The sequence below is a fragment of the Megascapheus bottae genome, chromosome 10, assembly GCF_031878675.1.
Source record: "Megascapheus bottae isolate mThoBot1 chromosome 10, mThoBot2.hap1, whole genome shotgun sequence".
Taxonomy (NCBI): Eukaryota; Metazoa; Chordata; class Mammalia; order Rodentia; family Geomyidae; genus Megascapheus; species Megascapheus bottae.
Genome location: NC_143518.1, coordinates 50,146,178 through 50,162,474, shown reverse-complemented (window position 1 = coordinate 50,162,474; position 16,297 = coordinate 50,146,178). Strand labels below are relative to the sequence as shown.

Below are 16,297 nucleotides of genomic sequence, written 5' to 3'. Positions count from 1 at the left end.
ATGGCACTATTAAAATGAGTATGACTTTCTTTGTAACAATACTTTATGTTTTCACATTTAAAAAATCTTATGTGTAAAGAGTTCTACAGTCAGGAAATGGTAGCTCATGCCTGTCATCCTAGCTTCTAAGGAAGCAGAGATTTGAGGATCAAGGTTTGAAGCTGTCCTGAGCAGGAAACTCCAGATTTTTGTCTCAATTTAGCCATCAAAAAACAAAGTGGAGCTGTGAAATGGAGTTATGACTCATTGTAAAACATTAACTTTGCTTGAAAATTAGAGAATGAATTCAAACCCCATTAATGGCTTAAAAAATAATTAGTTCTGCAGGTAGATGGTTGCCCAACAATGTGAATGTACTTTATGCCATGACTCAACGCTAATGATCTTGGTCAGAGTCTAGCTTGGGAAGGCTGCCAATGTTGCCTGCATTGTCTAGCTCCAGTAGCTAGGTAGGTGGATTCTTTATGGGTCCAGTTTGGTGTCAGGAATTTGTCTTTTCAGCCTACCCACAGATGATTCAGTTTTCTGATATTTGAGGATTCTCTCCCTGGAAAGTGAACATGTCGACCTTATTCCTCCACTTTTCTTATGGCTCTGACAGATTTTTAATTAGAAGCAAAACTTATTTCCAATTAATCACTAAAAAAACAGAAGTGGAACTGTGGCTCAATGGAAGGGCAGTAGCCTTGAGCTGAGGAACTCAGGGACAACACTCAGGCCCAGAATTCAAGTCCATGACTCACAAAAAAGTAATAATAATAATAAAAGAAACAGCATCTCCTGTTGTTCAAGACTTGTTCTATAGAGCACAAAACAGGCTTGCTTAAGTTCCTGATAATAACTGTCTCCTTCAGGCAAAGGTTGGGTTGCTTACCATTAGGGACCCTGAGTTATGAGGTATATCCTGTATGTGTCCCATGTACCCCTAAGGACTTCGTGGCCTGAAAGGACTTGAAGCAGTGGGAAAAGTCAGTCCAAGCATGAGGCTTGTGCTGTTGTACTCAGTATAGTTGTTTGGCTCTGTTAGTGCCTGTGAAACTATGGAAGGCCAGCTCTTCACAGTCCCTGAATGTAGACATGTGTATTTGCCATTTGGAAAGTGAAAACTTATTTAGGTTTGGGCTCGATATTTATTTCTCATAGTCTTTGTTTTTAAATGTAGTCCACGCTGGCCTTGAGCTGAGGACTGGCCTTGATCTGATCTTGGAATCTTCCCCCTTAACTCCCTGAGTGCTGCTGGGATTTTCAGATGTGGGCTGTCCTGCCCTTGGAGTCTTTCCCACACTCTGCTATCCTAGCTGAGCCAGGGGTGTAAGCCAGGTGGCTTCTCCTGATCTGTTTCTCAATGAGAATACTTTGACTTTCTATGAAGATGAGCTTTTTATGGAGACAGAGTAACCAAGTAAAAGGTGAATGTTTGATTAATGTGAAGACAAATGCCAAGAAGCAGCTTGGTTCCAGGCCCAGCAGTGCTTTACTTGCCATATGGAATAGGCTTATTAATTACAAAAAAAGAACACAAGCTGAGTGGAAATTTGAAATGCTGCTCTCTAAGAAGCAATGAGATCAAGCCAAATATGATTCTAGCAATGCTCATTTGGAGGATGAGAAATGAAATATAACAAAACCCTCTAACTACCAGCAACATATTTAATCGCTCCAGGATGTGCAGTAGTCATCAAAACCATAGGTCTGACAAAGTAATTTAAGTAATTGATAATTACAATTTAGAAGCAAATGTTAAATTTGAGCAAGTACCAACCTTCTGACCAGTGGAATGGATCAGCATATTCCTACAATCTATAGAAATAAATGTGAACTAATACTTAACTGCCGGGGCCAGCCGGCAGCAAACCAGGGTTCGCAGATTGGGGTTCCTGAAATAGGGGGCAAGGACTAGGAAGAAATAGAAGAGAGACAGACACACAGGGTCCGGGATGTCTATAGCCCAGGTAAAGACTGCCCCGTTTATTGTCAACTCCAGCTTATATCCCTTCTTGAAACCAGGCAACTTCCAGCTGTTACATTCATATGGTAAATCTCAGGTAATTTAAACAGAATAAGGCCATAAAACAATAAGAAAATAAAGCCATGGTCTGATGCAAATCAAGGTACAATTTGATTCTACTCTGGCTCCCAACACTTAACTATTTTAGATTAGTAAGCAGTATGTCACTGTATATTTTAAGTCATTTCATCTTTCAAAAGCAGTGTAGTAATTCAGACCCTGTTTAAAACATCTAACTCTAAATACTACAGTGGGGTGTATGAATATGTAGTATGCTTTACATGACTCAAATTTTTGTGAGGATATAGTTAATTATTTTGCTCTTTTTTTTTTTTTCTGGTCCTGGGGCTTGTACTCAGGACCTAAGTGTTTTTACTCAAGGCAAATGCTCTAGCGCTTGAGGCATACCTCCATTTCTGTCTTTTTGTTGGTTAATTGGAGGCAAGAGTCCCATGACTTTACTGCCCAGGAAGTTGTGGCTTCTTATTTCAAACCACAGTCCTCAAACCTTAGTGTCCTGAGTGCTAGTTTTCTTTTATAATTAGTATTTCTAAATAATTCAGGCAGACATTAAAGAACCAAAGAACCTTTATTTGTATGTTTCTGGAGATGCACTTTATCCAAATATGGCATTACCTGAAAAATAAAAAAAAATATTTAGATAACTTATTTCACAGTTTTTAGAACAACCTGAAGGGCAGAGAAGGTGGATATATTTTTGTTTGTTTCTTTGTTTTGTGGCCCTGGGGATTGAAGCTGGGTTCTCATGTGATCTCATGTGCTCAGCATGGACCATATCACGAAGTTATATTGTACCTGCAGTTCCTGAATACTGGTTTAGAGATACAGAAACTAAGACTTAGAAACACTACATGACTACATAAGTTAATGGCAGAAACAGATTCGAACCTGTCGTCTGTTTTTAAGGCTTTACATTTAAGCATACTGTTCTCCTTTTGGCCCTGCATCTCCAAGCAGAAGACTAAGGAGAGATCTCTCTGGCTAAGAAAATTCCTTCCCTAGTCTTGACATCGTTATTGACAAGAGCAAAGAGGAACCCCAGAACTCCAATTGCTTATAGCAAAATCATAACCCTCCTCCCTTAGGGTTCTTAGTACCACCTTATGACCTCAAACCTTATAGGTTTGATATACAGGGTGACTCTATTGGCAGTGGTGGAACCTTTAAGAGGTGGAGCTTAGTAGGAGGTCTTTAGGTCAGTGGAGATCTGCGCTCAAAGGGGACTGTGGGACTGTTGGCTTATCAATCTCTGTTGCTCCTTAGGAATTATTTCAGCAGTTTTTCTCTGCCATGCTCCCCCCCACCATGCCATCTTGTGCCCCAAAAGCAATTGAGTTTCCTGATCATGGAACCTGAACCTCTAAAACTATGAGTCAAATGAACCCTTTCTTTTCATTTATTGATTATCTCAGGTATTTTTTATTGTAATGGATGGTATATATATATTATCTCAAGTGTTTGTCATAGTAATGGATCATCTAATCCACCGGGTTAGACCATCATAAGGTTAGACTATCAGTACTAATTTTTTTCCTCATACAGTTGTTGGGGCAGCAAAGCACCCTCCTGTCTCCCCTCCACCCCCCACACCCATGCTAACCCATGACTTATGTTTTCCATAGCATGTAATGGCCCTATCCAATAAAATCTAAACATCTTGAGGCAAGAAATTTGTTCATTATAATATTAAGCATATAGAATAATGCCTGACATAAAGTAGGCACTCATCAATAATGTTGAATAACTGAAAAACAATTTCTGAGTTGGATACTGATGGCTCATACCTATAATCCTAGCTACTCAGGAGACTGAGATCTAAGAATTATGGTTCAAAGCCAGCCTAGGCAGGAAAGTCTTTGAGATACTTATCTCCAACTAACCACCAGAAAACGAAGTGGTGCTGTGGCTCAAAGTGGTAGAGTGCTAGCCTTGAGTGAAAAAGCTCAAGGACAGTGCCCAGGTTGAGTTCAAGCACACACACACACACACACACACACACACACACACACACACACACACACACCACTAAAGCCTTCTGTCCCTCACACAGATATCTAAAGGAAGAGTAAATGTCTAAATGTCTAATACTTATTTTATGTATCCAGAAAAAATACCTTTCAACCTCTAAAGATTATTCTATAGCAACCAACTGAGATTGTGGGAAGTTCTAAGCTTGTAAGCCATTGCCCAATGCCATGACTACTGGGCTCAAAAAAGATCCACCACTACTTCTATAAAAACTATCCTAGCTGGGCGCGGTAGCTCACAACTATAATCCTAGCTACTTAGGAGGCTGAGATCAGAGGGTCAAAGTTCAAAGCCACCCCTGGCACAAAAGGACCTGAGACTCTTATCTCCAGTTAACCTCTAGAAAAGGGGAAGTGGGGCTTGGCTCAAGGGTAGGGTGGTGTAGCCTTGAGCTGAAGAGCTCAAGGACAGCACCCAGGCCCAGAGTCCAAGCCCCACAACTGACCCAAAAAAACCCTATCCTATGGGGCTGAGAGCATAACCTTGTGGTAGAGTGCTTGCCTAGCATGCCCAAAGACCAGGGTTCAATTCCTTAGTATCACATATACAGAAAAAAGCCAGCAGTGGTGCTGTGGCTCAAGTGGTAGAGCGCTAACCTTGAGGAATACCCAAGGACAGTGCTCAGGCCCTGAGCCCACGCTCTAGGACTGACACAAAACAACAACAACAAACAACTATCCTAGGCAAGCACTCTACCATCAGGCCAAATTCCTGGCCAAAGAACAAATATCCTATGGCTTGATATTTGTCCAATCAGCCAACAAACATTTTGTGAGTTCATAATGTGCCAGTGCTGTTTTAGTCTGCAGATTAAGCTATCAGTACAATCCCTGCTTTCAGGGAACTTAGCATTTGTAAGGGAATGAAAAAGAAAGCAGAGTAAAGAGCAAAGCATGTTGAAATGTTACCTAGCATAGTCAGGATGGTTTCTGATAAACTGACTTTGAGCAAAGGTAGAGAAAGAAAGAGAGGGTAGGGGCAGAGACAGAGTGGTGACCAAGGGAAAGGAAGTAATATGTGCCAAGTTTTGGATGTGGGAACCGGCTTGGGCTGTCTAGAGGAGGAAGAAAGCAAAGGCCTAGTGGCTATTGTTGGCCTTAACATCTATTCAGAATAAAGTAGGCACTCAAAAAAAAAAAAAAAAAAAAAAAAAGCCAGGCACTGGTGGCTCAGACTATAATCCTAGCTCAGGAGGCTAAGCTCTGAGGATAGTAATTCAAAGCCAGCCCAGGCACAAAAAGTCTGTGAGACGCTTACTTCCATTTAACCACCAGAAAACTGGAAGTGGTATTGTGGCTTAAAGTGATAGATCACTAGGCTTGAGCAAAAGAGGTCAGGAATAGCACCCAGGCCTTGAGTTCAAGTCCCTGAATTGGTACCTGTGGCTTAGGCTGTAATCCTCGCTACTTAAGAGGCTAAGATGTGAGGTTGAGGGTGTGCAGGAAAGTCTATGAGACTCATCTCTGACTAACCACCAAAAAGCTGAAAGTAGAGCTGTGACTCAAGTAGAACACAAGCCTTGAGCAAAAGAGCTCAAGGACAGTGGCCCTGAGTTCAAGCCCCTGTACTGGCCCACACATGTGTGCATGTGCACATATACACACATACACACCCTCAAAATGTATATGTACACAAGTTTCTCTGTGTCCAGGTACTTTATACTTGTGAAAATAAGAAAATAAAACCCAAATATCAGCCAGGTGCAGTAGCTCACACCTATCATCCTAGCTACTCAGGAGGCTGAGATCTGAGGATAGTGGTTCAAAGACAGGCAGGGCACTAAAAAGTCCATGAGACTCTTTATCTCCAATTAATCTCCAGAAAATTGGTAGTGTCACTGTGGCTCAAGGGGTCAGGCAATATCCTTGAGCTGAAGAGCTCAGAGACAATGCCCAGGCATAGAGTTCAAGTCCCATGACTGACAAAAAACAAAAAACCCAACTATCTCTTTTTTTGTACTTTATGAGAAGTAATGTTGAAACTAAATTTTCAAGTAGAAATTAGACAACCTTGGGGAAAGTTTTAATAATACACAGCCTTGAGTCAACAATTACCTGTATTTTGCTTAGTGATTCTCAATATTTTTGGACTCAGAATTCATTAGATTCTTAAACAGAGGACCCTACCAAGCTTTTGTTTACTATTTCTCATTCTCAGTGTTTACCATTGGAAATGAAAACAGATGTGTGTGTATGTATGTGTGCATGTGTGTGTATATGTATGTGTATGTGCGTGTGTGTGTGTGTGTGTGTGTGTGTGTGTATGTGTGTGTGGTGCTCCTCTAGTACCACAAACCTACTGCCTTGCACATGCTAGACAAGTGCTCTACTATTGAGCTTTACCCCAAACTCCTAAAACAGAAAACAGTTTTAAAACTTCAGGAAGATAAGTCTATATTCCCTTCATGGTAAGAGTAATGATGTCAGTGAACACTATACTCATAAGAACAAATGAGAGAAGGAAGAAAATAATGTACCATTCTTGTGGAAATACTTTTGACCTCATGATCCTTCCTACCTTTTGAGTCTCACTTAGTCTCTTTGCCAACACTTGAGTCATGCTTCTAGCCTAGCTTTTAGCTGGAACTCTACCACTTGAGCTGTGCTTCTAGCCCAGCTTTTTGTTTAGTTAACTGGAATCTCACGGATTTTTCTGCCCAGTCTGGCTTCAAACTCTGATCCTTTGATCTCAGCCTCCTGAGAAGCTGGGATTACAGGTGTGAGACACACACAGCAAGTTAAGTTATATCTTTTCAAGTAACACGTTCGTGATTGTTACAGATTGAACTTACAACGGAGCATGTTGGCTTTCCATGTCAGACTGTACTACCTCCCTAGGCCATTTACTGAGCACTGAGAAAATGCAAAGTCATAGTCACATCAAAGAAGTCAAATCTCCAATGTAGGCCTTTCTTTTGTTCTTAAATTAAATCATAGTCAAGTAGATTGAATATAATCAATTATATTTATTGAATAAATACAAAAAGTTATCAGTTGTCTACCTTGGCTAAGAAACAAGTGAATACTTTCTTAGCCAAGAAATAAGTATTCACTTGTTCCTTAATATTTAAAACAGTCTTTACCTTTTCCTCTTCCTCCTCCTGCAAAATAATAACACCAACCCATATCACTACCCTCTACCCAAATGCATTTTGATTATTGCTTCTTAGGGCATTTTGGGATCTTTGTGGTAGATCATAATTATATATAATAACTTTTCCCAAAATGTGAATTCATTCTAGTTGGCTGAGAATACAGAAATCCAGCAACCAGCAATCCCCTGGAAAATGAATTATCCCATAGCTGGAGCCTGGGATCCTGCAGGCACCAGAAAGACAGAATCTGGGCTGTTTAATCTAAACAAAATATAGGGTATATACTGACACTTTTGCCTTCAGCTAGATTGCCTTTAACCTAGTCCAGTAATCTTCAACTCCAGAAAGTCTTCCCAAGTTTTCTTATAATTCTCTCCTACAGATTGGATAGGAATTCTCCCATAATATCTTACTTTTTGATGGAAAGTGCCTTTTCTCCTTGTGAAAAGGTAGCCTCTGGTTGATCCAGGAGCTCCTGTTACTTTCAGAAGCAACTTCTTCAGTTTGGACTTGGGTATAAGGCAGACAAGTAACACTGAAATGCCTCTTTTGAACTCTCAGCAGGTTGACTTTATTGCTTCTTTCCACCAGACAGTTGGACTCACGCCTTTCATTTAGCTCTTCCAGGAGTTTTTTTCTGCTTATTTTAGGGCTTTTAATCCCCTGGCTGGTTTTGTTCTCAGATGCCATTATTCTAACAAATGGATGATAACCAAGAGTTAAAAAAAAAAATTAAAGTCCTATCGTTGCTGCTTAAATGTCAATACTCCCTACTGTACTTACCAGAGATCTTCTTTCTCTTTGCACAAAGTAGCCCCACCACCACTGCCCAATCCCCACACATCACCCCAAAGTTTTTGATTTTGTATTTTGGTTGTGGGGCTGGAAGTAGAGGCCGGGAGTTTGGCCTAGTGGTAGAGTGCTTGCCTAGCATGCACGAAGACCCAGGTTTGATTCCTTGGTACCCCATATACATAGAAAAAGCCGGAAATGGTGATGTGCCTCAAGTGGTAGAGCTCTAGCCTTGAGAAAGCCCAAGGACAGTGCTCAGGCCCTGAGATCAAGCCCAGGATTGCCCCCCTCTAAAAAAGCTGGAAGTAGCTCTGTGGCTACTAGAGCTGGTAGAACACTAGCTTTGAGCACCCAGAAGCTTGGGAACAGTGCCCAAGTCTCAAGTTCAGGATCCAGGGCTGGCAAAAAAAAAAAAAATCACTGAGGCCAGGGTGGTGGCTCACCCCTGTTATTTCAGCAATTGGAAGAGAGCAGAATTGTGTTTCCTGAGCTCTAGAGCATCTCCCTGGCTGGCCTGGAACTCCCTTTGTAGCCCAGTCAAGGGACTGTGGGTTTGAGGCAAGCCCTGAGCCACATAGCAGGTTCTATCCCATCCTAGACTGCATAGCAAGTTTCAGCCAGTCTAAGCCATGTAGCAACTCTATCTCAAGAAACCAAACCAAACCAAACCAAAACACAGCTGAGACTTTCAAGAAGGGGCAACAGAGCATTAAGCCAAACTGAAGCGCTTTTGGGCATAGAGACCTGGTATGGCTGCACAGGTTGCCAGCCTGTTAAACTGGCCCTGTGTATGGCTGCTACGGGAAGGTCAATTTCCAAAGCCAGTGCTCCCAGTTTTACAGTCTCTTAGATTGGAGATAAGTTAGGTGCCTACCTCAAGTTTTTGAAGAGATCTGAAACACTAGGCCATAGTTCAATTGATAGAGGATCTGCAGAGCAAGTATGGGAAAAGAAAGGGAGGGAGGAGAGAGAAAGAAAGGAAGGAAAGGTAGGAAAGAAGGGAGGAAGGAAGGGAGGGAGGGAGAGATTGATTCAGAAAGGAGGGAGGGATGGAAGAAGAAAGAAAAAGAAGAAAATTAGGACCAGGAGTTTGACCTAGTGGTAGAGTGCTTGCCTAGCATGCATGAAGACCCGGGTTCAATTCCTCAGTACCACATAAACAGAAAAAGCTGGAAGTGGTGCTGTGGCACAAGTGGTAAAGCTCTAGCCTTGAGAAAGTCCAAGGACAGTGCCCAGGCCCTGAGCTCAAGCACCAGGACTGGAAAAATAAAAAAAGAAGAAAAATGATTTGAAAATATTAAGCATGTACACCAAACCCCATGACCAACAAAAAGAAAAAAGAATAAACACCCCCATTCAAAAAAAGGAATCCAATCTCCCTAGGCACATTATTATAAATTACCTCTAATATGCAGCAATCCGAAGTCTAAGTCCACTGGTGTTGGTGAGCCCCTGATACGTTACCCTAGTGATGGAATGTTCTCATTTGGGCCATTCCAACCCTGTTCTACCTATAGAATCCCAATTAAGACAAGACTACCAATCATATGTGCTTGGGTAAATGAGTCAACCCCCCAGTATAAGGAAATAGCCATCCTTACTTCACTGAGTGGTATGTTTGCTGTGGAGGAGATAAAAGGGGGAAGGAGCTGGGTTAAAACGAAGTGTACATCATGCCTACCCTCAATTTCTCCCACATGTTCGCATTTCTGAAGCATCTATCAGTGTCTACTGCCATTAAGGTCACTGGGACAAAGAAGTACCTCTTGGAGAGCAATCATAATCTAAGAGTTTGCTTCAGGTTCTCAGTAAATTATGGCTGCTTGTCTTTCTCTCTCCTTCCTTCCTTCCTTCCTTCCCACCCTCTCTTCCTCCCTCCCTCCTTACTTTCTTTCTTCCTTTCTCTTTATTTTTGCCAGTCCTGGGACTTGATCTCAGGGTTTGGGCCCAGTCTCTGAACTTCTTTTTGCTAGTGCTGTACTACTTGAGTCACAGTATCACTTCAGATTTTTTTTCCCCTGAGTAGTTTATTGGAGCTAAGTGGCTCAAGGACTTTCCTGCCCAACTGGCTTAGAACTGCACTCCTCAAATCTCAGCTTCCTGAGTACAGTGCATCATAGACATGGGCCACAGGTGCTGAGCTAATTGTAGCTATTTTTATTATAATCTCAAGCTAGGTGTGGCAATCTGATCCTGAAGTTTCAGCTACCCAGGAGGTTGAGGCAGGAGGACTGCCTGGAGTCTGGGGCAAGAGCAAAATCTCATCTCAAAAAGAAAGGAGAAAGAAGAAAAGAAGAGGAGGAGGAGGAGGAGAGGAGGAGGAGGAAGAGGGGAAGAGGAAGAGGAGGAACAGGGGAAGAGGAGGAGGAGGAAGAGGAGGAGGAGAATCCATACTTCATACAGATATTTTAGTCATATATCTATTTTATTGTAAGAGGAAACCTCTAAGTTTTTTTTAAAAGGCCTTTGAAATTTTAGAAATACCAGAGTCAGAATTCCTTTATCTCAGCAGAATTAGTGATAAGGGAAGGCATCAGTTTACAGTGTCAGTAGATCAGTCCACTGGAGAATAAGGCAGGTTACTCTGGAGGCACACTGAACCACCCACCTGAGACAAGCCTGGCACATGGCAACCATGAGACACCATGGTTTAGAAGAACAAAGGACTTCTTGTTTTTTAATTTATCTTTTATTCTGCTTATAACAAGCCCCCCACCAGATAAAAAAGAAGGGCTATCAAGAGACCAGAAGTCCCCTGAGCACAATGCTGGCACTGGGCATTTGGGTGGCTGGGAGGTTAGACTAGATTTCCCTTTCTTCCAATCCAATAAGGAAGATTTCTATATCAGTAGCTTCAGCTTCCCCTAAGTATAAGATGGGGCTCACGCTGATACAGAGATGTTACTGGAAAATATAGGCTGAAAAGTGTTGAACATTTTGAAATTTTCTAAAAGTAGATTAGATTTATTAATAAAGTTTTGTATGCTGTACTCGAGTTTTATTGTCATTCCTTTGCAATGTGATAATATATCATGTAAGAAATTTAATTTGGATTATCCTTAAATTTTCCTTCCTTAGGTTGAACGCTACACTATTATTTATTTATTTATTTTTCCTTTTTTTGTGGGTCATGGGGCTTGAACTCAGTCTGGGTGTTGTCCCTGAGCTCTTCAACTCAAGACTACCAACCTACCCTTGAGCCAAGCCCCACTTCCCATTTTCTAGAGGTTAACTGCAGATAAGAGTCTCAGGTTCTTTTGTGCCTGGGCTGGCTTTGAACCTTGATCCTCAGACCTCAACCTTCTGAGAGGCTTACAGGCATGAATCACCATGCCCAGTTCATGCTACACTATTCTTATTCATATTTTCTCAGACTTGCTCTGGTTTTCTACCTTCTCCAAGTCTTAACTGAAGTCTTTCTTCAGCTCCACTCTTAGGTTACAAGGATACAATAATAGATGCGTACTCTGTGGCCAACCCCCCCAAAAAATAGAATTTAAACTAAGTTTAGTTACATTTCAGAGGAAGAGAGGGGTATAATTGGACTTGTGATGTAAGTTAAAATTAATTTTGCAGTAATAGGCTGGGCATTTTCATACTACTAGTTCTTGCTCCCAAAATGGATTAATTACTGAGTTAAATGCAATATCCTGTATGGCATGTACTATTAACTGAAAGGCATGTTTAGGTACTGAGTGGTTATAAAAGATGATAGATGATCCAATCCCTAGAGTCAAGATGCTTAGATCTAAATAAGAAAACATGTAAAGAAAAAGCAGTTACATTGCCAGGAGTGGTCTTGAGAGAGCCAAAGATCTCTTGGACTCCAGTGTCGGAGAAAGACCAGAGAGGTAGGATCTATGTTGGCTTGGAACATAAAGAATAGATAGGATTCAGTTGTCAAGAGAAGATGGGTGAGCATTTGCACTCAAAGAAGACTACATGATAAGCATTGGCCCAGAGGGGTAAAGTAGACCAGAGTGGTTCAATTTCATCACCACTCTTCCACTTCAGCTGTGGTACTAGCATCTCTAGCATGCATTCTGAGCCATCTCACCAAGGGATCATGTGTACAGGCACCTTACCCAGGCTGGGAGAACCAGATGTAGTTCTGTGATGGTAGCTAATAAGTACTTATTACTGTACCAGTGATATTGATGCATGCACTGAAAACTTTTTTTTTTGCTAGTCCTGGAGCTTGAACTCAGGGCCTGAGCACTGTCCTTGAGCTTTCTCAAGGCTAGAGCCCTACCACTTGAGCCATAGCATCATTTCCAGTTTTTTCTATGTATGTGGTACTGAGGAATTGAACCTAGATCTTCATGCATGCTAGGCAAGCACTCTACCACTTGGCCAAACTCCCGGCCCTCAAAGATGTCTTATACACTTGTGTCATGGTGTATTCAAGTAACCTGAGCACTTAGCAGGCTAAGGTAGGGACATTAAAAATTCAAGGCCAGCCTGAGCTATATAAGATTCTGTACCCCAAAAAAGTTGAAATAATTGTTTATCTTATATAAACAGTGTTATAAACTTTAAAAAATGACTTAGATAATGCTGTTTTCAAGCAGTGGTGGAAAACTAACATACATTTCTAATGCTAATTATTATAAATATACTTGCATAGGAAAGAGAAGTGACACAGATGTTTCCTTGTGAGCTGCCTCATTTTGTAAACAATCTAGAGTTGATTAGTTTATCTGCTCTCTTATACTTGCTATACTGTTAAGTCTTCCAAATTCTTTTTTTTTTTTTTTTTTTTTTTTTTTTGTGGGACATAGTGCTTGAACTCGGCCTGGACACTGTCCCTGAGCTCTTCAGCTCAAGGCTACCAACCTACCCTGGAGTCAAGCCCCACTTCCCATTTTCTAGAGGTTAATTGAAGATAGGAGTCTCAAGTCCTTTTGTGCCCGGGCTGGCTTTGAACCTTGATCCTCAGATAGCAGCCTCCTAAGTAGCTAGGGTTACAGGCGTGAGCCACCATGCCCGGCTAGTCTCCCAAATTCTTGAGGTAATATTATATTATATTATATTATAATATAATATAGACCATTCATCAAATCTTTAGTAAGTATGTCTGAAGGTGTGTGTTACATTGTCTACTAAACACTTTTGCCTTCTCTTTTCTACTTCAGATTCGCCTAGCACACTAAAGTAGGTTTAGATCATTTTATTTCTATAATCAAGAATGTTCTTAAATGTTTAGAGAATGATGTTCAAGTTCACTAACTGACATTCAAAGGCTCACACAGTTTAACCCCAAACCAGTTACATGGCAGCCATCCCAGTGCTTTTCAAATGCCAGTGTGTGCTCCCTTACCTGTGTGCTCCCTTTCCAAGCTTCTGATATCTCATCACCTATGACCTTTCTCATGTGAAGGAGGTTTGTGAGATCATACAGAGAGTGTGTGCACACCAATGTTGTTTCCATTGCTTGTTCCACTCTTCAGATTAGAATGTTGACTTTCCTTATGGCCTGCCTCCATTCAGCATTTACCCTACATACAGCTTTCAAGAGCCATGTGTTTTCTCAACTCTAGCAACTACAAGCCTAAAGATTCCTCTGGGCTAGGCAGAGAGATTAGAACTCTATTTTGTTAGCCCAATCCCTTTATTGAGGTTTCATCCAATGTAACAGCAGCAGTGAATCAATAGCTGGATGTGGGGGAGCACAGGTTTATACTTGTCTCTCTGAAGCCTTTGGACTATAGTATACCTTTGTTCTAGGGCAGTCATATCACTCCAATAGCATCTTGAACCTTGGCTTCTGGATGCTGTTCAGATCTCCTATCACTGATTTGGGTGTGGTGGTGTACATCTATAATCCCAGCTACCTAAGAGTACAGAAGCAGAAGGATCATGGACAAAGTTAGGAGACCCTCTATCCAAAAATAAAAAACCAATATAAATAAAAGGGATATTGGGCCGGGAGTTTGGCCTAGTGGTAGAGTGCTTGCCTAGCATGCACGAAGACCTGGGTACGATCCTTGGTACCACATACATAGAAAGAGCTGGAAGTGGTGCTGAGGCTCAAGTGATAGAGCTCTAGCCTTGAGAAAGCCCAAGGACAGTGCTCAGGCCCTGAACTCAAGCCCAGGACTAGCAAAAAAATAAAATAAATAAATAAATAAAAATAAAGGGGATATGAGTGTGGTTTGACTGACAGAGTGCTGATCTACCAAGTATGAGGCCTTGGGTTCAATCTTCCATACCACAAAATTATTATTTTTTTTTTGCCAGTCCTGGGCTTGAGCTCAGGGCCTGAGCACTGTCCTTGGACTTTCTCAAGGCTAGAGCTCTACCACTTGAGCCTCAGCACCACTTCCGGCTTTTTTCTATGTATGTGGTACCAAGGAATCGATCCTGGGTCTTTATGCATGCTAGGTAAGCACTTTAACCACTAGGCCAAACTCCCAGCCCACAAAATTATTTTTTAAAATCTCGTTTTAAGCCAGGAATTGGTGGCTTTATGCCTGTAATCCTAGCTACTCAGGAGGTTGAGATCTGAGGATTGGGGTTCAAAGACAGCTGGACAGGAATATCTGTGAAACTTATCTCCAATGAACTACTCATAAAAAACTGAAAATAGTTCTATGGCTCAAAGTGGTAGAGCACTAGCCTTGAACACAAAAACTCAAACAGCAACCAGGCCTGCAGACTGACTTTCTCTCTCTTTCTCTCCTCTCTCCCTCCCCCCTTTTCTCTCTTTCACTGAATTGTTAGTATTCAAATCTCTCCAACTTGACCTTCTATATTCATAGTGTAACAGTATCATCTTGAATCCTAGCCAAGTGATGCTTTCAGCAGTATCCTTTAAGACAGACTAAAGCTCATGTTATTTTATACATCCCAACATATAAAATATAGCTCAGATCTAAACCGGTTAACTATCACCAAAGTCTTCAGAGAAAGCATTCAAGGTTCAGGAATTCAAATGGCACTCCAGAGATACTGCTGATTTTGCTCTCAGAATGTACTCTGTTCTTTATGGTACTTTGTTGAAATGGACATGTGATTTTTATCTAATTCTGCTGGGTTTTAAGTTATTATTTGTGTGTGTATGTGAGTCATGGGACTTGAACTCTAGGCCTGGGTGCTGTCCCTGAGCTCTTCAGCTCAAGGCTACCACCCTACCCTGGAACCACAGCCCCATTTCTGTTTTCTAAAGAATCTCACATTCTTTATTTTATTTTGCCAGTCCTGGGGCCTGAACTGAGGGCCTGAGCACTGTCCTTGGGCTTTCTCAAGGCTAGTGCTCTACCACTTGAGTCACAGCCCCACATGAGGCTTTTTCTGTGTATGTGATACCAAAGAATCTAACCAGGTGTTAGTGCATGCCAGGCAAGCACTCTTACCACTAGGCCAAAATCCCAGCCCGAGTCTCTTGTCCTTTAGTGCCCAGGCTGGCTTTGAACCAGGATCCTCAGATCTCAGCCTCCTGAGTAGCTAGAATTACAGGCATGAGCCACCATACCGGGCTTTAAATTGTTTGTATTATCTTCAAGTGGTTGTACAAAGAAGTTACCATTCAAGTCAACGCATCTTGATTGATGTCACCTCTTCATTGTTCTCTCCCCTCAACTTTCCTAGTTTCATAGGATATGTATTGAATAGTGACTGCACTGTCTGCCCTTGAGTTTTGTCTAATTCTTTGGTTGGAAACATCTTATTTCACTTTTCATAAATAACAGCAATGAAATCAGAAGAAATCTTAGAATTCACATAGCTCAATTTTCCATAGGGTTTAGAAATTCCATACATAACACACCTGTACTGACAGGTGTTTTTTTTAAATGTTTGCGGGGATGAGATTTATGATCGACTATCCAGATACATCTATGGGGGGGGATCCATTCACTCCTTTATCACCTTTCATGAGAAGTACCTCGTTAGACTAAGGGTCATCAGGATGAGGACACTGCCCTTTAGAAGAGATTTCCCAGAGGTTTTTCTTTTTCCTCTGCCGAGATAGCGGGAACTGTCGAGAGGCAGAGTTGAAGCCAGAGTCCCCGCTCACGCACGCGGGGCTGGGGGCCGCATTCGCCCCCGGACTTTGGGAAGCCCCTCATGATAGTGAGATGGTGACAGCCTCCGGGTCTCCCCTCATCCCAGTCCGGAGCTGTCCCATCCGTGGGCTGCCCCCCGCCCCCACTTCCCGACCCCGACTTTCAAGTGAGCCCTCACCTTCCGTGGGAGGAAAGCACCCTGTCCCGGCTTCTCGTGAGGTCCGGACGTGTACTCTTGCTCCGCCCTCCCGGCAGCTCTGCGATTGGCTCACGAGCCGGGCGAAGGCGCTCTCTGATTGGCTGATGGGATATTACCACAGAGACGTCGCGCTCCCGGGGCGGGGCTTG

General features: G+C 42.1%; 1 protein-coding gene across 1 annotated transcript; it reads right to left on the bottom strand.

The window, feature by feature from the left end:
* Nucleotides 1-2,578: 2,578 nt before the first annotated feature.
* On the bottom strand, nt 2,579-16,240 carry LOC150058411 (spermatogenesis-associated protein 45-like). The gene is made up of 4 exons (XM_090339918.1): nt 16,128-16,240; nt 8,818-8,872; nt 7,565-7,845; nt 2,579-2,644 (listed from the first exon to the last, which is right to left on the bottom strand). The coding sequence occupies exons 3-4, from the start codon at nt 7,839-7,841 to the stop codon at nt 2,625-2,627; spliced, it is 297 nt and encodes a 98-aa protein (XP_090196044.1). The 5' UTR covers nt 7,842-7,845; nt 8,818-8,872; nt 16,128-16,240; the 3' UTR covers nt 2,579-2,624.
* Nucleotides 16,241-16,297: the final 57 nt, after the last annotated feature.